The sequence below is a fragment of the Protobothrops mucrosquamatus genome, unplaced genomic scaffold (genome assembly GCF_001527695.2).
Source record: "Protobothrops mucrosquamatus isolate PMUCROS unplaced genomic scaffold, P.Mucros_1.0 scaffold4644, whole genome shotgun sequence".
Lineage (NCBI taxonomy): Eukaryota > Metazoa > Chordata > Lepidosauria > Squamata > Viperidae > Protobothrops > Protobothrops mucrosquamatus.
The window spans coordinates 19211-34379 of NW_015390543.1; the positions used below are offsets into that span (position 1 = coordinate 19211).

Sequence of the window (15169 nt, forward strand, 5' to 3'; positions counted from 1 at the left end):
GATGCAGTGAATGAAGCATTCCTGATGGTTCCAATTCATTTTTCAGTTATTGAGTGTTTAACCCTTCAACTTTCTGCTTTAATTCTGTGCTTTTGAAAGATCTCTCTGTTCCCCCCCCCCCCGGCTGCCATTTTCCCTCTATTGAATTCATGCTCAGTCAGCTGGTATTGAGAATTGCCTTCCAGCTAAATATCCGAGTCATGGACAAGCGCAACTCCATGGAAATTCTCTGTTATGTAAGAACAAACTTCGAGGAACGACAGCGATAGGAACAAACACCCTTGGCCAGGACGAGAACAAAGTAGTGTATTTTAGGGCTGTGTGCCTCATAGGGTTCAGAAAAGACATAGTATGGAGTCCTTGGTGCTCGCCGAGCTTGGTTTTCTTGCAGATGTTTCATGACCCAACTAGATAACATCATCAGTGCTAGAAGGGAGTGGACTTTGTGGAAAGGAGGAGGAGGAAAAGGAGGACTGTGGGGTCCTTGGTGCCCTCTTAAGCTTGGTGGTTTGCTTGCAGGCATTTCATGCCCCAACTAGGTAACATTATGGGTGCTAGAAAGAAATGGGGTTTGTAGTGAGGATGACTGTGGGGCCCTTGATGCTCTCTGAGCTTCATGATTTGCTGGCAGGCCTTCCATTTTTTTCCCTTAAAACTTCCGACAACTGTTGCTGCTCTCTGCTGGCCAATGTTAAAATTCACAACAAATCAGAACCATTTCTCAACCGTGAAGGAACAAGCAGTCACAATCATAGATCACCAAGGATTGCAGCGCCCAACATTTTAAATTTTAAAAAAAGAAGAAAGTATTTATTGCATTCCGTTACCCCCCAAACAGTCACTGCAGGGAAAAATATTCTGCAAAGAGATCACCTTTGTCCCTAAAGAAGCCTCGGGCTGGCCGATATTCCAACGGAACGTCTGCGGATTCTTTCTTAATGTCCTTATCAAATATCTTTGGGGATGGGGGAGAGAAGAAGGGAGGGTGAGAAGGAAAAAAAATCGATTTATTTTCCATGTTGACTCGCTCTTTTTCGGCTCACTTTCTTTTTTTCCCTTTTTTTTTTCCTCCCACGATCAATACCAGCTTGGCTGTGTTTGAGATTTTCCCAGACTGCATTTGAGAAAACACTACCAACTGGCTGCCACTGTAGCCATGGAGGAATGACAAAAAAAATTATCAAGGCAAACCAACATGGATTTCCTAATTTGCTTTTCAGGGTTTTGTACTTGACGAGGCTGTCGCAAGAGTTCTGCAAAGCCAACGCTGGATCGGATCCAGGTTTGTTAGGCAACCTTGCCTCTTTTGTGACTCGTGGACTTCAACTCCCAGAATTCCTGAGCCAGCGTGGGGGAACTATGGCCCCCTCATGACTCGTGGACTTCAATTCCCAGAATTCCTGAGCCAGCATGGGGAAACTATGGCCCCCTCATGACTCCTGGACTTCAACTCCCAGAATTCCTGAGCCAGCATGGGGAAACTTTGGCCCCCTCATGACTCCTGGACTTCAACTCCCAGAATTCCTGAGTCAGCATGGGGGAACTATGGCCCCCTCATGACTCGTGGACTTCAACTCCCAGAATTCCTGAGCCAGCATGGGGGAAACTATGGCCCCCTCATGACTCGTGGACTTCAACTCCCAGAATTCCTGAGCCAGCATGGCTCAGCTTGAAAACCTCTCCCTTTTCCCTCAGCATGGCTGGCTCAGGAATTCTGGGAGTTGAAGTCCACGAGTCATCAAAGAGCCAAGGTTGCCTACCCCTGGGTTAGGAGCATGGAACTCTTCAAATATAGTTGGTCAACTTACAGAAGCCATTAAAGGGAGATGGTTGTTAATTGAGTTTTGCCCCATTTTATGACCTTTCTCGCTAAGGCTGCTAAGGCAATCACTTCAGTTATTAAGATGGCAACAGACTTGTTAAGTGAATCTTCCTTCCTTCCTTCCTTCCTTCCTTCCTTCCTTCCTTCCTTCCTTCCTTCCTTCCTTCCTTCCTTCCACAGTGGCTAGAATGCAGCACTGCAGGATAACTCACTGCTCACTCCAGGAGTTCGATCCTGACCGGCTCAACTTTGACTCAGCCTTCCATCCTTCTGAGGTCGGTAAAATGAGGACCCAGATTCATAGGGACATACTTACCTCAAAGGCTGTCAGTTCTAGGCTCTCGGACAAATCCTGTTCCACCAGAGAGAGAGGCAGGTTAATTTCAGCAGCAGCCCTGGCAACGTCAGGATGATAATGGTTCTGCAGCGTCTGGAGAACACAGGAAGAAAGGGTGGACTGGCATGAATATCCGCCTGGACAAATAGCCATCATTCCATCTGGGAAACCAGGATACCCTCTCCATGCTTTCGCCAATCCTTGCAGTTAGGAATGCAGGCGCTGTACACCAGGGATCCCCCTATTTATTGGCGGGCCAGCATGCCTGTGTGCGCAGCTTGACTTGTTCGCGTGGCGGGCTGGCACGTATGCACACACACACGTGCAGCTCAACTTGTGCAAGTTGAGTGGAAGGCACAGGTGCGCCGGCCCGCTGCTTGCGCAACCCAGTTCCCCTCTCAAACCCCCACCCCCCCCAACCCCGTCGGGCTGCCAAGTCAAATACCAAATTTCTTGACAAGAGATGAGACAAGACTTGAAGCATGAAATGCTTCAAAATCCTTCTCTAATTGTGGGATATTACCAAGTTCTTTCAGCACTGGACTGTGAAACCACAGACCCAACTCCCTTCATCTTGGGGGTGGGCGGTGGGTTATAAAGCCCATAAATAGAAATAAAGACGGCAGATTTTAGTTGGGTTTTAAAACAATTTTTAAAATAACAAAGGCCAAATTAATATTTCCTTTTAATTACGTTTTAATGGTAATATTTTTGTACTTTTGTATTTGTTTTTATTAGGCTGTTAGCCGCCCTGAGTCCGCAAGGAGAAGGGCGGGGTAAAAATATAATAAATAATAATAATAATAATAATAATCAAGTGACTGTGGGGTCCTTGGTGCTCTCTGAGCTTGGTGGTTTTCTTGCATACGTTTCATAACCCAACTAGGCAACATCATCAATGTCAGGAGGGAGTGGGTTTTGCAGAGTGAAGGAAGGGGAGGGGGAAGGGAGAGGGGGAGAACTATAAGGTCCTTGGTGCCCTCTGAGCTTGGTTACTTTCTTGCAGATGTTTCATGATCCAACTAGGGAATATCATCAGTGCAAGGAGGAGGAGGAGGAGGAGGAGGATGATTGTGGGCTCCTTGGTGCTCTCTGAGCTTGGTGGTTTTCTTGCAGACATTTCATAACCCAACTAGGCAACATCATCAGTACTAGGAGGAGTAGGGTTTTCTGTTTATATACTAGTGGCTTGCTCTGTTCTTGGGGGATCAAGTGACCGCTAAAGGCACAGATGTTTGTGCTGGTGCAGATGTTGCTCACTCAATCTGTCTTTCCCTCCTCCCGGATTTATGAAACCAGAATCCCACTACGCCCTCAAGTTCCTCTTAGGCGAAAACCTACTTTTATTTCCCACAAGGAGCTCTCCAGAGCCCTGCTTTCCAAGGGGTCTGTTTCCTCCATCTTGTAAGGATCCTCCGGCATCTCTAAAGAAGAGAAAAGAAAGAAAACCAGAATAAGCCACCAATGACAGCTTTGTAGCGCTGGGGGGGGGGGGTGAGGACTTCTCCTTGCCTTCCACCATCCCAAGAGGTGGCAGATGTTTCTTCTCAAACCCTGATTTCTAAGGGAACCCTCTTGCTGAAACCCACATTGTGGGGAATGGCTGGGATAGAAATAATAATAGTAATAATAATAATAATAATAGTAATAGTAATAATAATAATAATAATAATAATAATAATAATAATAATAATAATAATAATAATAATAATAATAATAATAATAATAATAATAATAATAATAATAAAAAAAAAAAATTTGGAAGGGATCTTGGAGGTCATCTGGTCCAACCCCCTGCTCAGGCAGGAAACCCTACACCATTTCGGACCAATGGCTGTCCAGTTTCTTCTTAAAAACTTCCAGTGTTGGAGCATTCACCGCTTCGGGAGGCAGGTTGTTCCACTGGTTAATTGTTCTAACTGTCAGGAAATTCCTCCTCAGTTCCAGGTTGCTTCTCTCCTTGATTAGTTTCCACCCATTGCTTCTTGTCCTGCCTTCAGGCGCTTTGGAGAAGAGCTTGACTCCCTCTTCTTTGGGGCAGCCCCTGAGATATTGAAACACTGCTATCATGTCCCCCCTCGTCCTTCTCTTCGTTAAACTAGACGTACCCAATTCCAGCAACCGTTCCTTATATGTTTTAGCCTCCAGTCCCCTGATCATCTTTGTTGCTCTTCTCTGTACTCTTTCTAGAGTCTCAGCATCTTTTTTACATCGTGGCGACCAAAACTGGATGCCGTATTCCAAGTGTGGTCTTACCAAGGCATTGTAAAGTGGTATTAATAGCGAAGAGCTTTCTGAGGCTGCCTTGTGCGCCGAGCAAGGAAAACTAGAGCAAAGCCAGCCAGATGTTCTCCAGTGTCTTCACCAGATCCTTGAGGAGATACAATCCAGGCTGTCGGTACAAATTTGCAGGTTTTACCCTTCCTTCTCCGAGTCAGTCAACCTCAACGGGGTGAATGAAAACACACAACCTTTTTGAGCTGCGTTGTTCTCACCTGCAGGGCCGTTGGGCCTGTGGATGAGCGCCTGGCACGCCTGGTGCCTCCTCAAGAGGTTACAGATGAAAGGAATGACAATCAGCAAGCCATCAGGAGGGGCGGTGAGTGCCAGGCGGGAGAGGCGCTTGGCAAAGGCTGCCACCAGATATGCCGGCAAGTGCCTGTTGGAAGTAACGGAAGAGGCCAAGAAAGAGAATATTCGTAAGCTCAGGGCTGAACTGAGTACCAGTCCCTCGGTACTCTTGGTTTCTGGCTTTCTTGAAGACGGGGTGGTTTTCTTGCAGACATTTCATTAGCAAACAAGGTAATGTCATCCGTGAGAGAAGGGAGTAGAGTTTGCAGAGAGGAGGAGGAAGAGGAGGAGGAGGAAGGGAGGGAGGAGGGAAGGAAGGAAAATGAGAGGGAGGGAGGGAGGGAGGAAGGAAGGAAGGAAGGAAGAAAGAAAAATGAGGGAGAGAGGGAGGGAGAAAGGAAGGGAGGAAAATGAGAGGGAGGGAGGAGGGAAGGAACGAAAGAAAATGAGAGGGAGGGAGGGAGAAAGGAAGGAAGGAAAATGAGAGGGAGGGAGGGAGGAAGGAAGGAAGAGAAGGAAGAGAAGGAAGGAAAATGGGAGGGAAGGAGGGAGGGAGGAGAGAAAGGAAGGAAAATGAGAGGGAGGGAGGGAGGGAGGGAGGGAGGGAGGAAGGAAGGAAGGAAGGAAGGAAGGAAGGAAGGAAGGAAGAAAAGGAGGAGAAGGAGGAGGAGAAGAAAAATCAAACTTTGGCCAGACGGCTTTCAAATAATCCAATATCCTTATCTGACAGCTTTATTAAGAGGAGGAGGAGGAGGAGGAGGAGGAGGAGGAGGAGGAGGAGGACGACGACGACGACGACGACGACTGTGGGGTCCTTGGTGCTCTCTGAGCTTGGCGGTTTTCTTGCAGACGTTTCGTGACCCAACTAGGCAACATCATCAGTGCTAGAAGGGAGTGGGGTTTGCTCTCTGTTTATACCCCAGTACAATTCCTCAATCAAGGAGCCACCAATACAAACAAACAAGCTAACAGCAAACAACCTCCTAATCAAGGAACCACCAAGAACACTCCCACCAAGCCTGAGAGGGCAAACCACTTGTCCATAAACAGAAAACAAACCCCACTCCTTTCTAGCACTGATGATGTTACCTAGTTGGGTCATGAAACGTCTTGCCAGAAAACAGCCACGCTCTGGGAGCACCAAGGGCCCCACAAAGAGAAGAGATAAGGACACTAAGAGAAAGCTACTTTTTACCCATAAGCCACACAACTCCATGATGCTAGCATAAAGTTCCTTAAAAATAACCTTCCTGTTTAGAAGCGGTCAATCCTGAATGAATAAAACACTATAGTTCAAGGGTCTCCAACCTTGGCAACTTTAAGACTTGGGGACTTCAACTCCCAGAATTCCTCAGCCAGCTGAGGAATTGAAATGGAGGAAGCTGGCCTCATTGATTCTTTGAGGTTTCCCCCCCCCCCCCAGAAGTTGGTCTGGAGATGCGTACAAGGAAACAAACTCTACACCGAAGTTATTATGGGATAACTGATGGGAAACACAATACAAAGCAGGTCTTGGGGAAGCATGAAACTTTGACTTACGAAGAAGATAAGAACAGATCCAATAAACGAAAGAAGCGCGCACGGCATTTTACGTAGAAGATGGAGGGGTCCAGGAGACTGTACAGTTTCGTGTAGAATTCTGGATACTCCCTACAACAACAACAACAACATCAACAATAAAATCTCAACAACAGATTGACTTAAAGAATGTTGTTTTCCAACATTCCCAACAGAGCAGGGGGTCTTCAAACTTGGCCCTTTTAGGACTTGTGGACTTCAACTCCCAGAATTCCTCAGCCAGGCATGCCTTTTATGACTTGTGGACTTCAACTCCCAGAATTCCTCAGCCAGGCATGCCTTTTATGACTTGTGGACTTCAACTCCCAGAATTCCTCAGGCCAGCGTGCCTGGCTGAGGAATTCTGGGAGTTGGAAGTCCACAAGTCCTAAAAGGGCCACGTTTGAAGACCCCTGCAATACAGGCGTCCCAACTTTCAGAACAGAAGCTCAAAAAGAGACCAGCTTTAAAACTCTCAAACCTCCTTACAACTTGGTTAGGTTAAAAAATGTATGTAAAAATTTTGAAAAATTAATAAAACTTGTTTAAAAAAAAATAGGGTTTTTTTTTTTCTAGGACCTGCTAAGGCACTTACAGATTATGTTGGAGAATCAAAACGAAGAGTCCATTTAAGGCCAGAAGGCTGATGGCTCCACCTGAAAGAGAAGCGTAAGGCAGGTTTAAGAAGGGACCTTGGAGGTCATCTAGTCTAATACCCTGCTCAAGCAGGAAACCTATTGCTAAGTAAAAAAAGGGAGTTAGAGCTATTTATCGGGAGACCCAGCAGAAGCGCCACCAGATGTGATGCCAGATGCTGACGGGTTCACCCAACCTCTTGCTGGAGACCCGGGGTCTTCTTTCCTGCGCCATCATTTCTTCGCTAAACTCAAAAGGTCAACCCTACACATCCTTGGCACCATCACTCACCAACGTTGTAAGCCACGGTCAAGAAATCCATCAAGAGGGTGGGCTCGTTCAGATGGGGCAAGATGGAGTCATGTAGGATGAGCAAGACTTTTTTGTAGAGGTTTCTAGGTAGCTACGCAGGGAAAGAGAGAGAGAAGGTGGACCATGTTGGGTAAGGGCGATGGAGGCGACAGTCAGCTGTCTTTCTTTCAAGCATGGTCTGGTGGAAAGGCTGAGTAATGCCGGGACCTTCCTTCCCTTCCCCTCTCCCTATTTTCCTTCCTTCCTTCCTCTCCCTCCCTCTCTTCTTTTTTTCTTCCTTCCTCCCTCTATCCCCCTTCTCCTACTCCTCTCTCTCCCTTCTTTCTTTCTTTCTTCCCTTGTTTTCGTTCCTTTCTTTCCTTCCCTCCCTTTCCCCTCTCCATTTTTTCTTCCTTCCTTCCCTTCTCCATTTTCCTTCCTTCCCTTTTTCTATCTTTCTTTCCTTCCTCCCTCCCTTCTTTCCTTTCTTCCTTCCCTTCCCTTGTTTTCATTCCTTTCTTTCCTTCCCTCCCTTTCCCCTCTCCATTTTCCTTCTTTCCTTCCCTTCTCCATTTTCCTCCCTTCCCTTTTTCTATCTTTCTTTCCTTCCTCCCTCCCTTCTTTCCTTCCTTCCTTCCCTTGTTTCCGTTCCTTTCTTTCCTTCCCTCCCTTTCCTCTCTCCATTTTTTCTTCCTTCCTTCTCTTCTCCATTTTCCTTCCTTCCCTTTTTTTCTTTCTTTCTTTCTTTCTTTCTTTTTCTTTCTTTCTTTCTTTCTTTCTTTCTTTCTTTCTTTCTTTTTCTTTCTTTTTCTTTCTTTCTTTCTTTCTTTCTTTCTTTCTTTCTTTCTTTCTTTCTTTCTTTCTTTCTTTCTTTCTTTCTTTCTTTCCTCCCTCCCTCCCTCCCTCCCTCCCTTCTCTCCCTCCCTCCCTCAAGAAACATTCTAATCTCTCCTTATCAAGGTGCAGTTGAGGTCAGACTTAGATGGATGAAATTATTACTCAGGTGTGACGCTAAGCCCACCATCAACCTTTGAGATCCTCAACACCCCTACCTGGTATTTCAGGAATCCAAGCCACATCCTCTCAAAGGCCTGTCTGTGTTCCTGGAAAAAAAAAAGTTATGGAGAAAGAAGTGAAGCAATCTTCTGAATGAACCATCCGGGGATGGTCAAGCGTGTCCATCAAAATACATCCAAGTTCTCGAGATGTTTCAGGAGGCTATCACGCCATTCCTGCTTTGTTCAAAAATCTCTCTTTTTCTCCTACTTTCCTATCAGCTCGGTTCACACACCAGGCCCAGCAATTGAATTCACCCAGCCTGGTAATGTTGGCCTTTATTTTGTGGTCCACTCTGTTGCCATCACCCCTTCCCCAGAAATGCAACAGGCCCACCTTCCAGATTTGCCTTAAGCAAGGTCAACCAAAGAGCAACAACGAATGATTTCGCTCAATCAAAAGATCTACCTTTAGTTTGGACACTTTCCACTCCTCCTGATTAGCTGTCAAAGAGAGAAAGAGAGACCCAATTTAAAAAAAAAAACTGCTGGGAGAATCAAGGCAACTCTTTGGAACGTTTTCTCCCAAAGTTTAGGAATAATTTAGACTTTTAACAATTTAGGTAATTTGGACCTGATGGACTGCTTAAACCAGACATGTCAAACACAAGGCCCGGGGGCCGGATGTGGCCCGCGAAGTGGTTTCATGTGGCCCGCGAAGCCATCCTGGAAACAGTGAGGGAATGGCCCCTGCTGCCTTGGCCCTGGCCCAGGTCGGCCGGGAGCCAATGTACAATTTTGTGGTGGCCATCTATGCTGAAATGCATTCAGTCTTAGCTCCACAAGGCCGTCTGGAAACAGCGAGGAACCAGCCCCGGCCGTGTCGGCCCCACCATCTGGGTGCATGCTGCCCTTTGTGAGGAATGAAGAAATGCACCATCACCTGGAAGTGGCCAGCAAATGGCCCTCGCCTACTTCACATATCCGGCTCGATGGGCTCCAGCGGAGGGGTTTCAGCAGGCAGTGAGGCTCCTCCAGTGGACCATGCCTTGGCACTTGCTCTGGGGTCCCACCCCCTTCTGCCAGACACCCTCAGATCTGTCCCACTCCTGCCCAGGCCCCCCACAGGCCCCCTTGACGCGAATGATGTAGAGCTGGACCACACCCACCCAGTAGGCCACACCCACTCCATCCATGCCCACCCAGTAGGACCCCCTCCCAAGGGCAACCGCAATGCTGATGCGGCCCTCAATGAAATTGAGTTTGACCCCCTTGGCTTAAACCATGCATAAGCTGAGTCCACTCTTGGCACATCTGCCAAGATCACAAACAGATGCGAGAAACCAGGACATTTCGCTCACCGTGTTCCACCAGAAATTTTTTTATCTCGCTTTCCTCACTCGGCATGACCACGGACGAAAGGAGATTGAAGGCATTGTTTTGGTAAATCTGAAAAGGAGCCTGTGGGAAGGAAAAAAAAACAGACCAATAAAACTGCAGACGCTTTAAATGCTTTGAGGCAAGGACCAAATGTAGCGCAAGGTGCTTTTTTTTTTCTTCTTCTCTGCCCCAGCCGCTAAAAGCCAACAAAATATTCCTCACGATGCGATTCTGTCCTATTTGGGAAATTATTTTTTTATCTTGCCTTTTTCTTGCAAGGAGCTCAGGGGAGTGAAAAACTTGCCCCATCACCTCCTCCTCTTATAACTTTCTTTTTTTCTGTTCCTTTTATTTTCAAACAGTTAAAAGAATGAAGTAAGTGACTACATGAAAAAGGCACAGAACTCCTCTTGAACTGGTAAAAGAGAAGGAGGAGGAGTTTTTATAACAATGGAGAAGGAACAGGATATTTTTTTTTCATAATAATGGAGAAGTAGGAAGAAAAGAAAGTGAAGATGTTTTCATAATAATGGAGAATGAGAAGGATATTTTTCTCATAAGAATGGAGGAGGAGGAGGAGGAAGGTTTCATAATAATGGAGAAATATATTTTTTTATAATAATGGAGGAAGAGGAGGATTGTGTGGTCCTTGGTGCTCTCTGAGCTGGGTGGTTTTCCTACAGATGTTTCATTACCCAACTAGGTAACGTCATCAGTACTAGAAGGGAGTTGGGTTTGCGGCGAGGAGGAGGAGGAGGACTAATAGGAGAAAAGTTTCATAACAATGGAGAAATATTTTTATAATAATGGAGGAAGAGGAAGAGGAGGACTGTGGGGTCCTGGGTGCTCTCTGAGCTGGGTTGTTTTCTTGCAGATGTTTCATGACCCAACTAGGGAACATCATCAGCACTTGAAGGAAGTAGGGTTTGCAGAGAGGAGGAAGGAGGAGGAGGAGGAGGAGGAGGAGGAGGAGGAGGAGGAGGAGGACGATGACGACGACGACGACTGCGGGGTCCTTGGCGCTTTCTGAGCTTGGTGGTTTTCTGGCAGACATTTCATGACCCAAGTAGGTAATATCATCAGTGCTAGAAGGGAATGGGATTTGTGGAGTGGAGGAGAAGGGGAGGAAAAGAGGAGGAGGAGGAAGAGGAGGAGGAGGGAGTGGGGTTTCTGGAGTGGAGGTGGTGGATGATTGAGGGGACCTTGGTGCCTTCTGAGCTTGGTAGTTTTCTTGCAGATGTTTCATGACCCAACTAGGTAACATCATCAGTGCTAGAAGGGAGTGGGGTTAGTGGAGGAGGAGGAGGAGGACTGTGGGGTCCTTGTTGCTGTCTGAGCTTGGTTGTTTCCTTGCAGACATTTCAAGACCCAACTAGGTAACATCATCAGTGCTAGGCAGGAATGGAGTTTATGGAGAGGAAGAGGTGGGTGAGATGGCCACAGAGGTTTAGTTTTAGTAGGCATATTCTACATGCCTTCAACCATGCTGTTCCTGCCAAGGAAATCCTAGGAGACAGAACAGAACTGGCTGCAGTGGCATTGACCCCCAAGAGGTGCCCGATCCGACCCTCAAAAAAAGAAGCACATAAAGCCGAGTTCCGCTCTCAGCAAGGACGTCAAGGTACCTGTTTGGCCTTTGTCATCACGTTGCCCACGTTTTCGGCCACCGCCTTCATCACAAAGAACCGGACATCGTCCTCTTCCATGTACTCCTGGAAACGCGAGATCAGGAGGGAGGAATTCTGATCCGTCTGGATCAGACCCTCCACCACCACCTGAAAGGGCGCAGAGAGAATGGAGATCACATTTGCACTATCCTCAGGCCTTTCCTGGCAGATTTAAATTCTCTCTCCTAGAGGTGGGGAACCCTCCCCTCCGCCCCGAAAAAAAAAGTTTGGGGGAAGTATAACAAAGAATTTGGAGAGAGTTCATCCCGTCAGGATCCTCAAAATCTGCTAGTTTTCTCAGAATGGGGGGGGAGAGAGACAGGGCAGAGGACGAAGAAATGGAACCGAGCGCTGAATCAAGAAAAATATCCCAGGCAGTCCTCGAAATAACAACAAACAACAGTAATAATAATAATAATAATAATAATAATAATAATAATAATAATAATAATAATAGTAATAGTAATAGTAATAGTAATCATGATAATAATCATGATAATAATAATAATAATAATCATAATAATCATAATCATAATAATAATCATAATCATAATAAATTGGCATTGACAAATTCACCATTAGTCAATTGCAAAAGGCGGCCTTGCTAGGAACTGCTTCCATCCTGCAACAATATCTGTAATACCATCAAACATCCACATCTGCCTATCCCAGATCCTTGGTAAGGACTCGATAGGTAGACAAAAATGCCAAATCCAGTCTGAACATCTGGCTGACTGTGCGATGATCAATAATAATAAAGTTGGAAGGGACCTTGGAGGTCATCTAGTCCAACCCCCTGCTCAGGCAGGAAACCTTATACCATTTCAGACAAATGGCTATCTAGTCTTTTCTTAAAGACTTCCAGTGTTGGAGCATTCACCGCTTCTGGAGGCAAGTTGTTCCACTGGTTAATTGTTCTAACTGTCAGGAAATGTCTCCTTAGTTCTAGGTTGCTTCTCTCTTTGTTTAGTTTCCATCCGTTGCTTCTTACAACCACAGCTGAATCCAAAATTTCTGTTAAGTGAATTTTATCCCCCTTTTCTTGCAACAGGTATTAAGTGAATCACCATAGTTGCTAAAATTAGTAACACGGTTGTTAAATGAAGCTGGTTTCCCATTGAGTTTGCTGCTCAGCGGGTCACAAAAGGGGAATCACGTGATCCCAGGACACCGCAGCCATCCTAAATACGAGTCATAAATACGAGTTGCCAAGCATCTGAATTTTGATCACGGGAATGCCCCAACCGTCGTTAAGTGTGAAAAATGCTCATAAGTCACATTTTTCAGTGCCGTTGTAACTCTGAACGGTCCCTAAACAAACTGTTGTTGAGTACTCCCTGTCTTATTTTGCGTCGTCGCACGTTCGAATTCAGACAACAGGAACCAAAGTTTAAGGTAAATCCAGAACGACCCGTCTCAGAATTCAGACAACTTACTTGTAAAAGTTCCCGGGGGAAATTGAAACTCCATTCGTTCTTGACCAAAGGATGTTTGGCTTCCAATTCAACAAATTTCATCAGGGTACAAAGAGCAGTTTCCTTCCACCAAAATAGACAGGTAAGAAAGCAGGAGAGCAAAAGAGATATTGAATATTAAATCCATTTATTCCTCCCCCCTCTCGCAAAATATTCTTCAAGAATCTTGCAGCATTTTTAACACTTTGGGAAGCTAAAAAGCTGGGAGGCGCTAAGTCACTGCTTCATTGTGGTTTACAAAATAAGCCTCAATTAGCTAAACGCGCAAAAGAGGCTAAACAGGAATCGACCAGGACCCATTGAACTAAGTTAAGTGTTTTTCAAACCTGGCTACTTTAAAAGGGCTGGGGAATTCTGGGAGTTGAAGTCCACCCTTCTTAAAGTAGCCAAGTTTGAAAAACACTCATTTAACGCAATGTGGGAATTAGTTCATTGATTTAAGGTACAGATTTGGGACAAAGAGAGACAATGGTGAGATTACAGCCAAAGCCAAAATAATTTTTTTTTGCTCTTGTTGACTTTATACAGTTGTGCTTCTCAGGGGCAAAGAACCCTTTTAATACAGAGTTGGACACAGTAAAATAAAATAAATATTTGCTAGGGAAGAAATAGCCCAGCTTATGCTGAACTGCACCATACCCCAGAATTTCTGGCGTTTGGCGCTTAGAAAATTAGAATGTTTTGCATTTGAGGTTATAACCTCTTCATTTTGCTCCTCTGGCTTCTGCAAGGCAGATGAAGATTCACAAAACGTTCCTCCAGATGAAAAGCATGACTTCCCTGCATGTAGAAAGCTAGCATGCCCAGTGGGGAACAACAACAAAAAAAATTAGGTCGTTTTCCCTGACGTGCTGGATTTCCACTTTTGGGGAAATGTTGAGAGAAAGAAGCCTAGAACTTTTTTTTATTTTTTTTAGCATGTTCCTCAAGTGGAAAGGACAAACAGAAATAATTTGTTTATAAATCCTTTTTTTTGTTTTTGTTTTACTTTTGCTAGACTATTTTCTGCAATAATTCACCAGATGAAAAGCTGCTAATCATTTTGGCAAACTCACTTTGACCTGGAAAGCTTCGTGCCCCATCAGTTCCCCCAGACAAGTGGTACAGCTGTTGTAGCGATGTCTCATCCAAATTTTATATTTCTCTTCTGCGCTGTAATTTCCTGAAATAAAACAAGGCGTGCATCGGAGAAAAAATGAAGAGAAGCTGCCTATGCTGATCACTGGGAGGTCACCGGCTAACCATATAAACCCAGCCACGAATAAGTTGCCCCACAAAATTGCAATCAAAATTGTTTTAATGCGTAAGATTCGGGAAAGCTCTTGTAACACCTTTAAAAAGAAAGATCCAGCTGCTTTAATGAACCCAGAGGGCTGTGCTCCCCTGAAGTCCAAAGCAACTTCTGCCAAATCAGGTTTCAAGCACGCATAGCTTTAAAAACTACATCAAAATGTCTGCTGTGAGAAAACTCCAGGAAGAAAAAATGATCCAGCTGCTTTAATGAACCCAGAAGGGCTGAGCATAACTGAGGTCCAAAGCACTCCTGTCAAATAAGATTTGAAGCATGCACAGCCTTAAAAACTACCCCAAAAAGGAATGTTGCAAAAAAAAAAAACCTCCTGGAAGAAAAAATGATCCAGCTGCTTTAATGAACCCAGAAGCGCTGAGCATACCTGAGGTCCAAAGCACTCCTGTCAAATAAGATTTGAAGCATGCACAGCCTTAAAAACTATCCCAAAAAGGAATGTTGCAAAAAACAAACAAACCCCAACCTCCAGGAAAAATGATCCAGCTGCTTTAATGAACCCAGAGGGACTGTGCTCCCAAGGTCCAAAGCAACTTCTGCCAAATCAGAAGTTTAAAGCATGCGCAGCCTTACAAATTATCCCAAACAGGAATGCTACAAGAAAACTCCAGGGGAAAAACTCCATTGAAAGCAGCTGCATCTTCCTGATGAATCAGAGAAGATGCTCAGCCACAGGCACTCTGCCCACGCTCAGAAACGGTCCATAGTGCCCTACCTTTAGTTAAATCTATGGCGGTGCTGTCCTGTTTACCACACCCACTGTTGATTTCCCCCAAGGCCATCCTCTTACCTTGGACAGAGTCTTCCTCAGAGGGAAGTTTGCCAACAAAGAGCTCCCCCCGTGTGAGTAAAGCTCCGAAGAGGCGGCTGCACGTCCGGATGGCACACACGATTATCTCCTTGTCCTCGGCCTGCGAGGAGGAGAAACCAGGATTTGGGGAAAGGAAGAGAGGGAGAGCAAATCACACGATTAAGACAGCTGCATGAAACCCTTTGGAAATAAGAAGGTTGCTGTTGAAAGCAGCTGCATCACCCTGGCGAACAAGAAAGGATGTTTGGCTGCAGCCACTCGGCACATGCTCAGGAGTAGCGTGCAATTTCCCTGCCCTTCTTAATTGCTCCGTTGACTCTC

General features: G+C 45.5%; 1 protein-coding gene across 1 annotated transcript; it reads right to left on the reverse strand.

The window, feature by feature from the left end:
* Nucleotides 1-804: 804 nt before the first annotated feature.
* NOC4L (nucleolar complex associated 4 homolog) lies at nucleotides 805-15115 on the reverse strand. Its single transcript, XM_015828541.1, has 15 exons — nucleotides 15071-15115; nucleotides 14828-14948; nucleotides 13787-13893; nucleotides 12693-12794; nucleotides 11215-11364; nucleotides 9571-9670; nucleotides 8679-8713; nucleotides 8267-8317; nucleotides 7215-7326; nucleotides 6883-6943; nucleotides 6270-6380; nucleotides 4655-4818; nucleotides 3501-3583; nucleotides 2139-2252; nucleotides 805-955 (listed from the first exon to the last, which is right to left on the reverse strand). Exons 1-15 carry the CDS (start codon nucleotides 15113-15115, stop codon nucleotides 839-841), a joined length of 1473 nt encoding a protein of 490 aa, XP_015684027.1. The 3' UTR covers nucleotides 805-838.
* Nucleotides 15116-15169: the final 54 nt, after the last annotated feature.